The sequence below is a fragment of the Kwoniella botswanensis genome, chromosome 1 (genome assembly GCF_036426115.1).
Source record: "Kwoniella botswanensis chromosome 1, complete sequence".
Classification (NCBI taxonomy): Eukaryota; Fungi; Basidiomycota; class Tremellomycetes; order Tremellales; family Cryptococcaceae; genus Kwoniella; species Kwoniella botswanensis.
In genome coordinates this window covers 10,383,769-10,398,230 of record NC_088599.1, presented here as the reverse complement: position 1 = coordinate 10,398,230, position 14,462 = coordinate 10,383,769, and the positions used below count along the sequence as shown (strand labels likewise).

At 43.3% G+C, this 14,462-nt stretch overlaps 9 protein-coding genes across 9 annotated transcripts; 2 read left to right on the top strand and 7 right to left on the bottom strand.

The window, feature by feature from the left end:
* Positions 1-1,141: 1,141 nt before the first annotated feature.
* Positions 1,142-2,106, top strand: L199_003926 (uncharacterized protein; the record flags this gene model as incomplete). Its single annotated transcript, XM_064889654.1, has 7 exons — positions 1,142-1,163; positions 1,246-1,293; positions 1,372-1,415; positions 1,500-1,606; positions 1,700-1,771; positions 1,894-1,975; positions 2,065-2,106. The coding sequence occupies 7 exons, from the start codon at positions 1,142-1,144 to the stop codon at positions 2,104-2,106; spliced, it is 417 nt and encodes a 138-aa protein (XP_064745726.1).
* Positions 2,107-2,798: 692 nt separating this feature from the next.
* Positions 2,799-3,458, bottom strand: L199_003925 (uncharacterized protein; the record flags this gene model as incomplete). The annotated part of the gene is made up of 2 exons (XM_064889653.1): positions 2,799-3,269; positions 3,375-3,458. 2 exons carry the CDS (start codon positions 3,456-3,458, stop codon positions 2,799-2,801), a joined length of 555 nt encoding a protein of 184 aa, XP_064745725.1.
* Positions 3,459-4,948: 1,490 nt separating this feature from the next.
* Positions 4,949-5,575, bottom strand: L199_003924 (uncharacterized protein; the record flags this gene model as incomplete). The annotated part of the gene is made up of 3 exons (XM_064889652.1): positions 4,949-5,249; positions 5,322-5,478; positions 5,530-5,575. The coding sequence occupies 3 exons, from the start codon at positions 5,573-5,575 to the stop codon at positions 4,949-4,951; spliced, it is 504 nt and encodes a 167-aa protein (XP_064745724.1).
* A 380-nt stretch (positions 5,576-5,955) lies between these two features.
* Positions 5,956-6,447, bottom strand: L199_003923 (uncharacterized protein; the record flags this gene model as incomplete). Its single annotated transcript, XM_064889651.1, has 3 exons — positions 5,956-6,140; positions 6,229-6,366; positions 6,420-6,447. 3 exons carry the CDS (start codon positions 6,445-6,447, stop codon positions 5,956-5,958), a joined length of 351 nt encoding a protein of 116 aa, XP_064745723.1.
* A 498-nt stretch (positions 6,448-6,945) lies between these two features.
* Positions 6,946-7,473, bottom strand: L199_003922 (uncharacterized protein; the record flags this gene model as incomplete). The annotated part of the gene is made up of 4 exons (XM_064889650.1): positions 6,946-7,036; positions 7,130-7,137; positions 7,221-7,336; positions 7,419-7,473. 4 exons carry the CDS (start codon positions 7,471-7,473, stop codon positions 6,946-6,948), a joined length of 270 nt encoding a protein of 89 aa, XP_064745722.1.
* A 535-nt stretch (positions 7,474-8,008) lies between these two features.
* L199_003921 (uncharacterized protein) lies at positions 8,009-8,427 on the bottom strand (the record flags this gene model as incomplete). The annotated part of the gene is made up of 4 exons (XM_064889649.1): positions 8,009-8,070; positions 8,131-8,173; positions 8,220-8,308; positions 8,385-8,427. 4 exons carry the CDS (start codon positions 8,425-8,427, stop codon positions 8,009-8,011), a joined length of 237 nt encoding a protein of 78 aa, XP_064745721.1.
* A 519-nt stretch (positions 8,428-8,946) lies between these two features.
* L199_003920 (uncharacterized protein) lies at positions 8,947-10,830 on the bottom strand (the record flags this gene model as incomplete). The annotated part of the gene is made up of 8 exons (XM_064889648.1): positions 8,947-9,326; positions 9,401-9,768; positions 9,839-9,957; positions 10,023-10,131; positions 10,224-10,322; positions 10,392-10,508; positions 10,575-10,622; positions 10,718-10,830. The coding sequence occupies 8 exons, from the start codon at positions 10,828-10,830 to the stop codon at positions 8,947-8,949; spliced, it is 1,353 nt and encodes a 450-aa protein (XP_064745720.1).
* A 974-nt stretch (positions 10,831-11,804) lies between these two features.
* On the bottom strand, positions 11,805-12,654 carry L199_003919 (uncharacterized protein; the record flags this gene model as incomplete). The annotated part of the gene is made up of 2 exons (XM_064889647.1): positions 11,805-12,077; positions 12,199-12,654. The coding sequence occupies 2 exons, from the start codon at positions 12,652-12,654 to the stop codon at positions 11,805-11,807; spliced, it is 729 nt and encodes a 242-aa protein (XP_064745719.1).
* Positions 12,655-13,145: 491 nt separating this feature from the next.
* Positions 13,146-13,837, top strand: L199_003918 (uncharacterized protein; the record flags this gene model as incomplete). The annotated part of the gene is made up of 3 exons (XM_064889646.1): positions 13,146-13,354; positions 13,447-13,555; positions 13,658-13,837. The coding sequence occupies 3 exons, from the start codon at positions 13,146-13,148 to the stop codon at positions 13,835-13,837; spliced, it is 498 nt and encodes a 165-aa protein (XP_064745718.1).
* Positions 13,838-14,462: the final 625 nt, after the last annotated feature.

Here is a 14,462-nt window from a genome sequence, read left to right as displayed (position 1 = left end):
TTGGAGTACAGTCTAAATCCAAAATAAGGGTTCTTGGTGATTTTTACCCTATCAGAATCAAATATGTTTCGGTAAAAGCGAAAATTGAAAGAACCGTTCGCTGAGTTCTGGCACAGCTTGAAGGGATATGTATATGTATGGACTGTTGTCCTTGTTCATGTAAATGTGGGGATACTGGATAGGTGATGCCAAGTGAGAGACGGATGATAGGGTGGTGAAAGTGTGAATTGGGGTATCAAGTATGGTGAAATTCCTTCGAGGACTATCGACTTTCACGTTTGTTGTTAGGTTGGTGCGGAAGTATAAACAACTCAAAGGAAGCTGCAGGTACAACTCAGCAAGGCAGCAGAGCCAAGGAAACGCTGATGCGATACGTGTCGTAATGAAAAACCAAAAAATTATTCCGCCGCCGGTAAAATATCCAAGTGAAAGGATACTCAGGGATACTCCAAGTGCGAAGCAAATTGTGACAATCTTTGAGTGGGAGTGGTAGTTGCGTGAGGAGGAGAGCGGTTGGTTGCTGTTGCTGTGTGCTATTACTGCTGCTGCTGCTGCTGAGTCAAGATACAGGACTTTATCTACAGTACCCGTATGAACGTTTGACCAAGACTTATCATCGATGCAAAGGCTACTACTGGTGTACCATAAAAACTTTGCATTCATAAAGTTATGATTAACCCGATCCGACCGGTTTTCCGAGTCGAGCGCGAAAGAAGGGGGGCGGACGTTCATATCCTGTCATCTGATCAATGTCAACGGCCGACTGCCTTCTTGCAATCAAGATGGTCAGACACGGCACCAGTTCAAACCGAACTTATGGTATTCTTACTCTCGACTTCTTTGGGTAAGTTAGTCACGAGAGCAGATACATGACGTCAAAGCCGGGCACCGAGACACACCTGAAAGGGCAGAGGTAGAGAAGTAGGCACGTCAAGCTAAAGAGCTTCGTGCTCAAGCCTATTCGAATTGCAGACACGTGGCAACCATCCAAAGAACAGGATTGTTGTCGTGTCTTGTTGCTCGATATCTTCGGACGTGTAGTAGTGTTTATTCTGGGAACAAAAAGAGCTTCATATACAATTCGCATTGTTTGCTACAACATCATCAACAAGGCATAAGAACTGTCAACAAGTGAAGCATCATGTGGTTGAGCGATGGTCAAAGTGCGTTCGACTCCTACTTTAGATCTTCAGACTATCAGGAGGACGACCAAAATGAGGCGTGACTGACCTGTCTGTCTCGCAGAAATCGGTATTGCCCTCGTGGCATTTGGTATATTCTTCCAGTTTCTGGGTGAGTCAAACAAGCGGGAGTCAGCTAAGTTGTGTGCGTAGAAGATGTATCGAAGCTGATCTGATGTGATATCCATAGGGATAATGTTATTCTTCGATGGACCTTTATTGGCATTAGGAAATGTCAGTTCTTGATCGACTGCATTCACGGTCTCACACAAAAATAGCAGCTACCACCGTGCCATGCTGACCGTGGTGTCTCTCCAGATCCTATTTCTATCCGGACTACCATTGATCATAGGTCCAACCAAGACGTTCTACTTCTTCTCTAGGAAAGAGAAATGGAGAGGTACATTATGTTTCTTTGGTGGAATGTGAGTACACAATCTATATTACGCTCACTCATCCACTGTTCCAATGATATATCTGGAATACTTTAAATCTGATATGAGTGTCGTTGCGTACAGATTATTGGTATTTTTCAAAAGACCTATAATTGGTATATTAATTGAATTCGTTGGATTCATCGGTTTATTCGGGTAAGTCTTGTTCCTCTCTCTCTCCGTGTCTCTCTCCCCTTCATCTTCTCGCATGCCATCCTTTGGATCTCAACTTGTACGCTGAGCACAACGATGAAATTGATTTGTATACACCCACGCAGTTCATTCTTCCCCGTCATCCTTCAAGCACTCCGACAAACTCCTTTCATAGGTACTTTCCTATCTCTACCTTATATACGAGGGGTGAGTCGTAATTTTGACATAGACTTGGACTACTATATTCAGAATCTCTGTGACTGACAGACTTTCTTTATCTTGTCGTGTGGTCCTAGGCCGCAGATAAATTAGCAGGTGTCAGACAAAGTGCTGTATAATCCCATATACGAAGGGAGCAGCAGATTAAGTGGGTTGGTTTGGATTGATCTATTGATATATAAGTATGTCATGGTTTCGAAATTCATATGAGAAGAATGCATTCAATTACCAAAATTCAAGAGGAAGAGGAAAGAGGTTTCAACACCGATGAGACTGTTCGGTCTGCATCAGTATTAGTCATCTTGTAGATGGTGGTTATCAGATGCTTGAGAGCTGCGTTGTTACTGTATATGTGGACATTTTCATAGACATACATTTATCGCAACAAGTACAAATATACCAAAGTGTAGAGTATAATCGATATATCAATAGTCGACACAGTACGAGAGAAATCTATAGACAAGTGACGTGAGAGTAGGAGTGGCTGGTAAGGTAGAGGGAGCACATATAGTGAGAGGTGATGATAGTGGTATGATGCGAGTGATGAGTGTGTTGAGAGGTGACATATAAGAGGGTGGGGGAGACGAAAGTTCCCAAAAGAAACGATTCGGCCGAATTGAATTGATGTGATCGGTTTAATAACGGTGGTTTGCGATCATGATGATCGTGTCTAGATGGATGTGATATACCTCTATAGCTTCAAGTTGTACTCGTGTATCTGCACTGTATATATATATTCTCTTCCAGTCCATCCAAAATTACTTCTCGTCCCAACTTCCTTTACGAATTATATAACATTGGAGACTAGCCACTAAGTGCCTTTCTGTTTGAAACCACTCCACTGATCTTGCGATTTCCCATCCCAAATCGGTCTAAAGGCATCTTCCGTGAATCCATTAGTCTCCTTCGGATCAGCTTTAACAGGTAAGACCTCAGCGTGATAGGGTCTCTCCTCGTTCACATTCTCATTCGCTCGTTGCGATTGATGAGAGGCCTCATCTCTTTCTGGTATAGTTGTGGGGAAAAATCCGGATTCCCTTTTGACGTTCGGATTATTGGAGGAAGAGGAAGGTGGGAATCCCTTGGTAAATGATTTGGGTTGAGGGGAAGAAGAGAATAGGAAGGATGTATTGGGTGGTGGAGTATTCCATGACGATGCAGGTGCAGGAGGTGGTAATGGTCCTGCTCCTGTACCTGTAGAGGAGGTTGACGGGGCAGGTGGTGGGATAGGTCGATGATGTTGGTATGGAATTGGATTATTTAGTGTTTGAGCGAGTTTAGCCTGTAACAGTTGTATATCACATCAAGATTAGTATGATGATCTAGCCTAGATTCAACTGGTATATCAAGGATGATGAATGTCGATAGTCCATATATGTCAACTCACATGTAAATCACGGAGATCATTGCCTTGAGGGCCAGCACGAAGATCATGATTGAACGTAGCTAACAGATCATCCATCGACGCCATCTTGCGTGTGCGTGTTGCGTGACTCGTTTTACACTCTTATGAGTTGAGAAGTCGTAACTTGTTTATGAGCTGGGAAGGCCAAGTAGGTATTGACGATGTCCTGGGTTTTGCTTTTTCTCTAAAGACCGACTCGTATCTTTCCCAAGAAAAAGGACCAAAACTTCTGAGGATGTTGGAATTGATGTAGAAATATCAAGTATTTATATAGAGAGATTTACAGGTATCGCCGTTTTCGCTCTAGCTCTAGCCTGTCCGTTGATCAGCAGACCCGACTTGGTATTTCAAGGTCGAAACAGATCAGAATTCCTTTGTACTCGGAGGCTGAAAGGGGTGTGGTATTTCTGTCTTTGATCGGAATGATTGAGTACCGAAATATCAAGTGAATATCTATCTTTGATTTCCTGTATTTATCTTTATCTTACGGTATAGGCGAAAAGGTGAAGTGAGATGGGATGGCGATGGATAGTTGGTATGGTGATCTAGGTCGAGTCGAGAATGTACGGCGTATGGCGTATGGTGAACAATGGATATTTATAGATAAAGGATATGAACGTTTCTTTTGTGATGGGTTGGGTTGGGCTTGATTATCTGGTTTGCTTTTGGCTTGAGGTTGTCGTAGTAGCCTATTCTAACGGTGAGAGGTGAGATAAGAAGGCGTAATGATGTGGTATGAGTCTGTATATTGTATCAAAGTCTGAGATGTTGCTGTATATGATATGTGAAGATAAGGAAATAACAAATAGATAGAGTGAGGCCGGGTAACAGCAAAAGTAGGTTTGACTGTGACTTTGGGTTCTCTCGGTCCAAGTCGGATAAGAGTGCAAGTGCTAAGTGCAGGGTAGGGTGGCAAATGATCAGTATACGGGGTGCATGGTGTATGGTGTATGGTGCGATGGCAACTTTAGTCCGCGCCGGGGGAATCATCCAGTTCAATTGCCGATCCGGGGACTAAAGTGCTTGCTCGGACCAGAGCTCACCTAAAGGTCTCTCTCTCTCTTGTACTACAAAAGCAGTAGGACAGTATTCGTTTTTCAAACCGTTCAGTCCTCTCAAGTGATCTCACTCCGTACATGCGACCAATTTTCGGTCTCACTTGATACATTCCAGCCATGCACGAGTAGGTGAAGTGCACGCGAAATAGCCGATAGCTGATTCTCTCCCTATCCCCCGCGAGAGGCAAAAAATCTCCCCGGGGCGAGTCGAACGCCCGACTTTCAGATTTGCAACTTATCTTAAAGCTAATTACAGTCTGACGCTCTAAACCACGCTAAACTACGGAGAGCGAATGAATGAAAGGAAAAATCCCAAAACCATAAGTAGCTTTACGCCATTGTAAGAGAATTACAATATCGCATTGTGGACAGGCAAATGCTGTTGGAATAGTATATACATGCATAGAACTACAATGAAGACATCTCTAAGTAATACAGATCAACCGTAGGTCGGTATGACACCAATAATCGTGTAAAAAACGGATGAACAATCATGAGTTACTGTTTATGTTCGAACCCATCTACCGCCGCTCCTCCCCACCCTCTAAACACATGCTGCGGTCCATGGTTTGGTGTGTGTGTATATTGAGGGAGGTTTTCATCGTGGTGACATTGGTGATAATGATGATGTATCACCTGGGTTGAAGGTGGATGATAATAATGTAACACCGGACCAACATATTGTTGACCACCTCGACTTATACTTCTTCCTAATGATTCTAGTCGATCACCCATATGACTTCCCCACATTTCGAAACCATGTCCGGAATCTTGTTTGTAGTGTTTACTCGTTGGGTCGCTATTTCACATGATATCACAGTCGGTTAGTATCGCTTTCCTTTCTCGTTAAGTATATGGATTTTCATAAGACTTACTCGAGCTACAAAGAAGATGGACGTCAGCAAGTCGAGGGATTACTGTATTAAATTTTGGAAGATGAATACTCACACTGGCCGTTGATATACATCCTCCTCGTATCCTTAAGGGTTTCTCCTTCTTCTCTTTCTCTTGATGCTTCTCGTCAAGCACTATATTCCCGTCAGATTTAGTCATGAAGTACTCGAGGTAATAAAACGTACCTGTCTCTTTACGTCTTAAAGTCTTCATCAAATTTCGTACTGCCATGATGATCGTACTTTCGGAGTTATGACAGATGTACGATATACGATATTGGATCGCTGGGTAAAATTGTTTCTGAGATATAAGGGATCAACATTCTCGTTCTTGACCAAATTTGCTCAACTTATATATACATATGCATCCTTCATGCGAAATATACATTCGAAGGAAGAAAAGAACGAAAATCGGTTTGAAAAACCAGTTGTCCCGCGGACGTCAACGGTCGATCATCTGGGAAATAAGCTTAATTCCCTCAAACCCCCTTGATTTCGGTGCCATCACCGTTTATTTCCAGGCCATGTTATTTGCATCGGTTATATATGACTGATTCGATTATGTACTGTATACTGAATAAGATATCATGCACTTTCTGTTACTTCTCTCACTTAACAGCCCCCTGCTCCCCCTCCCCCACCACCTCCTCCTCCTCCAGCTACTGCCCCCGCGATAGCTCCATTCCTACCTCCTGCCCTATGCCGATGTTTATGTACCGTCCCATCGACTTGGGTGTCATCCCTGTTTCGAATCTTCTTACAGTATTCTCCATATTTGCGATCTTGGTCTCTGATAACTGTGGTCAGATATGAGGATCCCAAGATACCTTCGTTGTTGACTCACAGTTCGAACTGTCAAATTGCATTCGAGAAAAGATCAGTGACTAAACATGGAGAGACATAATATGGGAGATGAGAATGATACGGCAAATACAGCTGAGTCGGTACAACATCCACCTCTTAACCTAAGTACCTTACGTTCTGCTTTACCATGATTATGATCATAATTCGGTCCACCGTTTTCTAAATATCAGACTGCTTTAGCTTGTATTCGCAAGAGATAGGTGTTAACCTACCTTTACTCAATATGCGAGTAAAACACATGTTGAAATTGAAGAGGGTTGTTTTCCATTGAAGTCAATGACATGTATGACATCCCCCACGAATGTTAGGATCGAGAATACATTAATGAACGGTTCGAATTTCCAGTTACCGTCTGGTATATGCATATGTACAATATGTATGTATATACACGTCTCTCTCTCTCCTCAGAAGACAAGGGATGACCGGCCGAAAGTGGAGCGTTGGAACAAGAAGTACACTAACGACTAGACTGATCAGCTGACGATCACTCGGACACCGCACAGCTTTTCGAAAGAGCGAAGAGCAATCTTAACTGCACATCCAAATCTCCCATACATGAACTTTTGTGACAACGTGACGATCTAGGATACAACCAACTCACACTCTTCGGGGTATCATACATGGTACATGTTGAGAATTCATCGATACAAGTGGTTCGTATAATAGGTAAAATGTATATAGTTACATACAGTAATATCAATGCTCTAAGCAGTCTAATATACAAAACACAAATTCAGCTCAACATCCTCCACCTCCTCCGCATGACATTCCATTCCCAGAATAAGCAAAGACATAATTGTTCTTGCGTTTCCGTCTTTTGGGAATATCGCTATTACACATGTGAAGATCAGTATGCCTCCTATACAGTGGGTAATACTGGAGAATTTCATTGGCAGTCGGTAGGTGAAGGTGGATAACTTACTCTTCGTACTGGATAAAACAAGTAATGTGAACTCATCAGCAATAGTCACTACAACGACGAGATGCCAGAAGTGATCAAATTTAGCACTCACATATCTAGCATTTCCACCACAACAGCAACATCCTCCTCCTCTTAGTCTCAACGCTCTATTATTATTCTCATTTGATGAGGATAATGGATACGACTTAGCAGGCGGTTCTGATCGGTCTATAAGATCAGAAGTATCAGTAAACCGAATGCTGATGCTGTGAATTAATTCCAAAGTGGTAAGAGGGCTGATCATATTTACCTTTACTACGAGTAGTATAGCGTCGCTTGAAATTGAAGATGGATTTTAATCCCATGATGTGCTGTACGATGAAGTAATGTTATATGTGCGTGAGAGATTTGTATAAGTCAATGACGGTATGCATACATATCGAGCGTTCGCGATAAGACAGATAGGTATATTATATACCTGTCAGAAAGATCTTTTCATCACAGCACCGCAAAGACGATGCATATCATTTTACAGTGATTTAGTTACTTTATCTAATCTCAACATTTTACACTGCTTTATGTCATGAGTCCCGTACCTGTCCCACACCCTACACTGCAATCTCGTCTATTTCTGGATATTTTCGGCATGAGCTATCGTCGTGCTGTACCCATCATAGTGATCCGATGCAAGGTCTTTCTTCAGACCGTGTGTGTAGGAGGTTATATACACGTAATGTACAGTATTGTATCATCTGTTTCGTTTCGATAGCAATCACTTGATTCTGTGCACATGGTTGTACCATAATCCAACCCCTTCCTGGTTCATCTCCAGCATCTTTCAAAATCCGAGCTCGAGAAATCAACATCCACCACCACCGCATCCCATCCATGATCCGCTACTCAACCCTTTCCCTCCCTTCTTCCTTCTCTTCTTCTTGCTTTTCTTGGTACCGTCAACATCACTATGAATATCACACATGAGCTTACAATACCGATGTACCTCACGGGAAGGGATGACTCACTCGATCTACCATAAATGTGTATGATCACTTCATAGTCAGCAAGCTGGATGCCCAAGATACAGAGTATAGAATGTATGATTGCAACTCACATTACTTGCTGATGCACATCCACCTCTGAGTTTCAGTATTTGTATTGGCGTTCCACCAGAATCACCAAGTGGGTATGTACGTTTATGTTCTGTAACTCGTTCCAAGTCAACATCGAACTAGAACCCCTTATCTGCTCATCTCTTATGGATCATATACACACTCACTGGGTTTGACTTTGATCGTGGATAGGAGTGACAACAAAGGCATGGTGAATGGTACTATGTGGTAGACCAGATCATCTAGGTGGCGAGTTCAAGCGATATATCTGTACAATCTTCACCTAATTATGTGGATAATCCATTGCACTTATTGACTATTGATTGTATTTGTGGATCGGTGAACCCGAGGGTCCGACGCGTGAAGAACGGACAAACCGATGACGAAAGTGAGACCACGCTTTACGAGTAGACTAGACGCCTTGCCAAGACTGCAAAGGACCTACACTATGTGCGGACAAGGAGAGGCGATGCGAATGATCAAGTGAATATGTACCAACTTAGAAGGCTCATGAGTCATATCAGCCTTTCGCATAAATAGTAAACATTCATGAAACATTCAAAATGGTTTTTTAAATCTTCGTTTATATCTAGGTCTATATATAACATCAATAGAGTAAAAACAGAAGGAAGAAAAAGAAAAAGAATGTAATATGTATTGAAAAAGAAGGTTGTAGGTGTTGAACCAGATATGTCAACAACCCGACGGCCCTAATGCCTCTTATCCCGTTTACTTGGATTCAGTCATGTCGACACCTGAATCAGAGATATTTCCATTCTCTTCCACCGCGACTCTTTGAGCTACACCCCTGGCGTTCCTGTAGAAGACAATATCTTGGTTTTCCTCGACGAAGACACAGCTCCTGTACGCCTTCCAGCAAGAGACAAACATGTTCTCCTCCGATCGGTAGTAGTGAGGACCAAGGAATTTTCGGAGAGCTTCAGTAGCTTCCCATGCGTTGTAGTGGGGGATCTTGGATGAGATATGGTGAGAGACGTGGGTCTCACAGATACCGTGTAAGACGTAGGCTCCAATGGGTCCCATGAATGTTCGATCGATCGTGGCGAGGGCTCCTCGAGGGAAGGTCCAGGTGTTCGCGGAGTAATGAGCTAAAATATTCGGAAGAAAAAAATCTTATAAGTTGCAGTTCCGAGACGAGAAGAAATCAGGTCACGCCACTTACGGAGTACAGGATCAGTGTGTTGAAGGTAAGTGATGAACACGAGCCAGTTGTGAACAAAGAGGTAAGGTAAAAAGTAGATTACAAACATCTCGGAAAAACTTCTCTTGTAAGCCCAGAAAGCGAGAGCAGCGAGAGTAATAACGATACCGATGTCAGACCAGATAATTTGCCAGAAGTGAGAAGCCTTGAAGATGATGGAGGAAGGAGTGAAGTGGTTGGTCCCCTTAGGATAGTGTCTTTGACCAGTAGCGTTGACAGCGAGATAAGCTTGCCAACCGATGAATTGTCGGATGAAGAGGTTGAACAAAACTACCAAAGGTGCATCCTCGAGGAGTTCGGCGAGTTCGCTTTGTCTTTCGGGGGAAACGCTACAAGACGATGCTGACTCAGTAAAAAGTCCAAGATGGATGTGAGTTGGCGGAGTCAAAAGCAGCTCACTTGAGTCCTCGGATCTCGGCTTCCTCCTTCATTTCAGGTGCACCTCTTTCCTTTCTCGTGACGGGTACGAATACCTCATCTCTGGTCAAATGACCAGTGGCGGCGTGGTGTCGACCGTGCTAAAAAGATATCAATTATTAGCTACTTGCCTCCACACAGTTGACATGAAGATCGAATAACTTACCGAGATTCTCCATGAGTGGTAAGGTACCAATAAGGCAGAGTGCAAGAACCAACCAACAGTGTTGTTAATAGTCTTGGATGAGGAGTAGGCTTGGTGACCACATTCGTGACTGACGGCAAATGGAGCGGCACACGCACAGTAATCAGCTTCTATAGTCACACCACTGCTATCATGGTCGTTGTCGTGTGGATCAGTACTCACGCAATAACCCATACACCGGTACCGAACAGACCAGCAGCAAAGACGTAAAGGGAGTAAAGGGCGATCCTGGCAGCGTGGTAAGCGGCAGGTGCGAGGTTGCTATAGTACCAATGATGATTAACATTTGTCAACGTAACATTTCATGGACAGTGTGTAGGGTAAACTCACTATTTAGCAAGGAATGGGTCGATATGGAAGGCTCCATATGCCAAGAGACCAAGAGCAACGAAGTCTTGGACTACATAGAGGGATGAGCGGAGTGCAGATCGGTGGAAACAGTGAGCACTGCGGATAATTGCTTATGTCAGATGGTTTCGTCGTGCAGACGACATGATGTGTGTGGTAGCCTACGGGATGGCGTCTAGTAATTGCTTGACGGTGAAGTTTGGTACGATGAACCTATACATGATGACGGTGTTATCAGTATGTAGCTCCACTGGAGAATTGGGCGGCGAGAAGAGCGAGGAGCGTGGAGCGTGGAGCCAGTGACTCACTTTTGACCTTCAGTCAATTCAGCTTCTTCGGCTTCACGAAGGAGTTGATCCTTCTCCACCTGTCCCGCAGGGGGAGAAGGTACTCTTTGTCTTAATCCTGCTGTAGTAGACATATTGGGAGTGGTCGATTGGTGTGGTTGGTTGGTGAAAGAGATTGTACGTGAGAAGAGAGTGAATTGAGAAAATCTATCTAAAGATTCGTTTTGAAGAGTGATAGGTATACGGTGATGCTCAATTCAGCAAAGAAAGGAGTTAAGAGTGGGTAAAAGAGGAAGATCTAAGATAAAAGGATTTGCGGCTGAATAGTTAAGAGAGTGAATGGATGGATGGTGCCAGGTAAGTCGATCAATCGGGTTGGTTTATTGGTGTTCATCCCTCCATCTCCATTTTTCACCACATACAAAGTTACCCCACCGAAAAAAAATGGATCAAAGCTCAGCTCCAGCTAAAATGCAATTTACCCTGAATCTCAATCTTAGGATTCATCCGATCTTCCTTCCTTTGCCAATTCCCATTTCCCATTTTCACTTTTGCAAACTTGCATAATACACGCCCAGACCTCCCATTCACTACACTACGCGATGCTACGCTTGGCTTTGGCTCATTTCTTGGTGCATTTTGCATTTCTAGCATTGACCGTTTCAATCCAAGTCCGATCCATGAAGCGAGTGTTATGTGACGGGATCTGCCTTTGAACCATCTCCGACCACTTCCGAAACGCACTACACACTATCACTACGCGTCTGACATGTGGCAATTCCTTATATGTATCTGAGTGACGGCATGCATGATGATAGTGCAGCTTGCATAGTAGCCATGAAAGAGTATATGAATTGTGATTACCAATTCTACTTCAGTCTCCATATTCTTGCCAAAGCTTTGCTACGGAATCTTGGTATTCAAGCGATCAAACGTGTCTGCTATCATATCGCTTTGAAATCTGCAGAGATATTCATCCTAGTAGGTGAGCTACAGTAACGCGTCCTTCTGTGAAAGCGAGCTCCTTCCGGACTAGCCATCTAGTTCATGACAGCCAGATGCAGCAGAGCTAGCGCTAGTGGTAGTACTAAATCCATTGTAGTATTCATCACTCCTTCTTCATTTCCACCTTTTGTTTCCCACCCATCACCCCCTCCCAAGCTTCCTCCAACCTCTCCGCAAGACGTATATCCTTGCCTGTCACTCCGGGTCTCATCTTGTGCGCGGGGTTCTTGGTTGGAAGAGGATACGGAGGCAATGGTGTATGTGTATGTGTGGATATCTCTATTATATATCCGTTGTTCTCTTTGCCAGTATTTTGCAGGGAGGTGGATGAGGGTATGTAGTCTGATGAAGGGGTGATGAGGATGGTGGGATGATGCTATATCAAGTACAGATACCAGTCAGTTTTGTTTCTCGATATATCGATCGTGTAACGACAGCTTGAAAGAGTATGTATGTATGTCGATGTGATGACGATAATGGCGAAGACCTAAACTCACGTCCTCTTCCTCGATGATCTCTCCTGCCTTCTGAACAAAACTCATAGCATCCTTCCACCCCTCCTTCCCATCTCCCATCGTGAACACTCTGACCAACCTCCTATCCTGCAAATCTCCACCTTCCACATCAAGCGCTTCGTCGACTGCCAAAAGTGGATTAATGAGTCTTTCCTGCTGAGCGATACTGTCCAGCCTCCATCCTGAGATATGCAAAGGTGCGAATTGAGATAAGAATTTGTGAGGTTGCAGAAGGCGATATGGAGATGGTCTTTTAGGTGGACTTGGGTTCGAAGGTTGTTCTGAGAACGATGAAGCGTAAGAGCGGATTGCGTTGAAGCTACTGGAATGAGGTGTGGACACAATTGAAGAGGTGGAAGCAGCAGGCGAGACTCTGCGGGCACGTGTCAGGTGTCGTACACAGCTTCTGCATAGCTGTCTACTTCCTGTTCGGAGCATCTTTCCAAGTGGAAATTCAAGATGATATGTGCATCATTCAATAGAGAGTGGTTTGAGATGTTAGAAACGAAACTGGTCATGACCAGATCTCCAATGTGAGTCCCACTTGCTTCCGGCGGAAACATTTCTCGGACAACTTCAGCGACCAGTTGAATGGTTCACTCCCAACCTTTCAACCTCTGTTGAAATGATGGATATCGCAGTATCATACAGTATATATAATGTCAGTCAGGCCAGAATCAAGCTTATAGTCGGTCGAAGACAGAGACAGAATCATTGGAGTCAGAACAACTATCGTCCATAATGTCGGATTACTCTGATGCCCAATACAACTGCGAAGACATTCTTGATTGCACACAAGATGAATGGATGGTCCTTCGTCTTACCGATGAAAGCTCGATCGTTCAACTGGACCAAGATGGGTTACGGCGAATCACCCAAAGTTTACACCTACGCCGACAAGTCAAGAATGGAGAAATAACTTTCAACATATGCGTATGAACAAATCAGATAGGGTAAACCGCGATTCAGTACTGGGTATAATCAAACATATTGTATCGGGTTGGACCTATGATTCCTGGTGGTATGATTATGGAAGTAAAAGCTCACCTTGGATATCAACTACGACGGATTTTCGTTGGGCCATATGGGAGATAGCCAGGAGATTAACAAAGTTGAATAGAGATCAAGTTGAATTAACGTTGATAAGGAGAAATAAGAAATATTCTGGTTTGTATAAAGGTACGAAATCTATACAGATTGATCCGTTGGATTATTTGGTCAAGTACACAGGAGAACAAGTGAAGACTGCTATGGATTTTGCCAAATCGGCTTCGGAGGCGTTGTACCATGGAGAATATTTGATAAGGATGTATTGGAAAGTACCACATGGACTAGATATGTAAGTCTGTTATTGCATCTAACTATTCACTCTTCTATTGGAACGTATCGCAACATGCTCTTGAATATGTGATTAATATCGGCATGTCTTATACATGGATAGTCGACTCCATTCGACTTGCCTGAGTATTGTTACATAGCCGAGAAATACTGGACGAACGGTGAATCATGGTTGGATCGTTTGGTTTGGAACCCTAGATTAGCCTCGTTCTATGATGCGGATGAGATGATGTCGAAGAGGGATGAGCAGATCTCAAGCTCTAGACAGCCTAGTAGGAGATGAGTTGTCGAAGATGTTAAGAGATATTGTAAAAGAGGTGAGCTTCCAGTAATATCATATAAACCACCTTATCAGTCGACTGAGCTCTGGTCCTTAGGTACTAATCTTATTGGTATGACCAATGAAAAAACTTGATGTATATGAGTATCTATCACTATTACTAGATATACCATAATACAATAACTATCTGTTTAATCGACCAAACAACTTCATCATTCTATCTGATCGGAAACAAGGACGTACATCACAATTTACAACCTTCCACGTCGAACAAGATCGCCCTACAGGCTAATACTAAGTTCAACAATACGAGTACGCCGAAAGCTTCATAAGGTAAAGTGGGAAAGACATTGTGATGTGCTGAACATACCTCTAATTCTCGATGCAGTATGCTGTGTCATGTTACAGACTAAAAGTAAACATCGGATTGAAGATATACACAATGACGTCTTGAACTGCCTTGTGGCCGAAAACAAAGGTGCCCTCCATTAACAAGTGTCAAGATATATAAGGAAACTCCCTAACGATCTTGAGAATGCTATGTATTTTTCGAGAGATGTCAATCATTATCTTCGCCCACTTGTATTTTCCATGAGAGTGTTTGGTGAGCTCTGGAAGAAATTACATA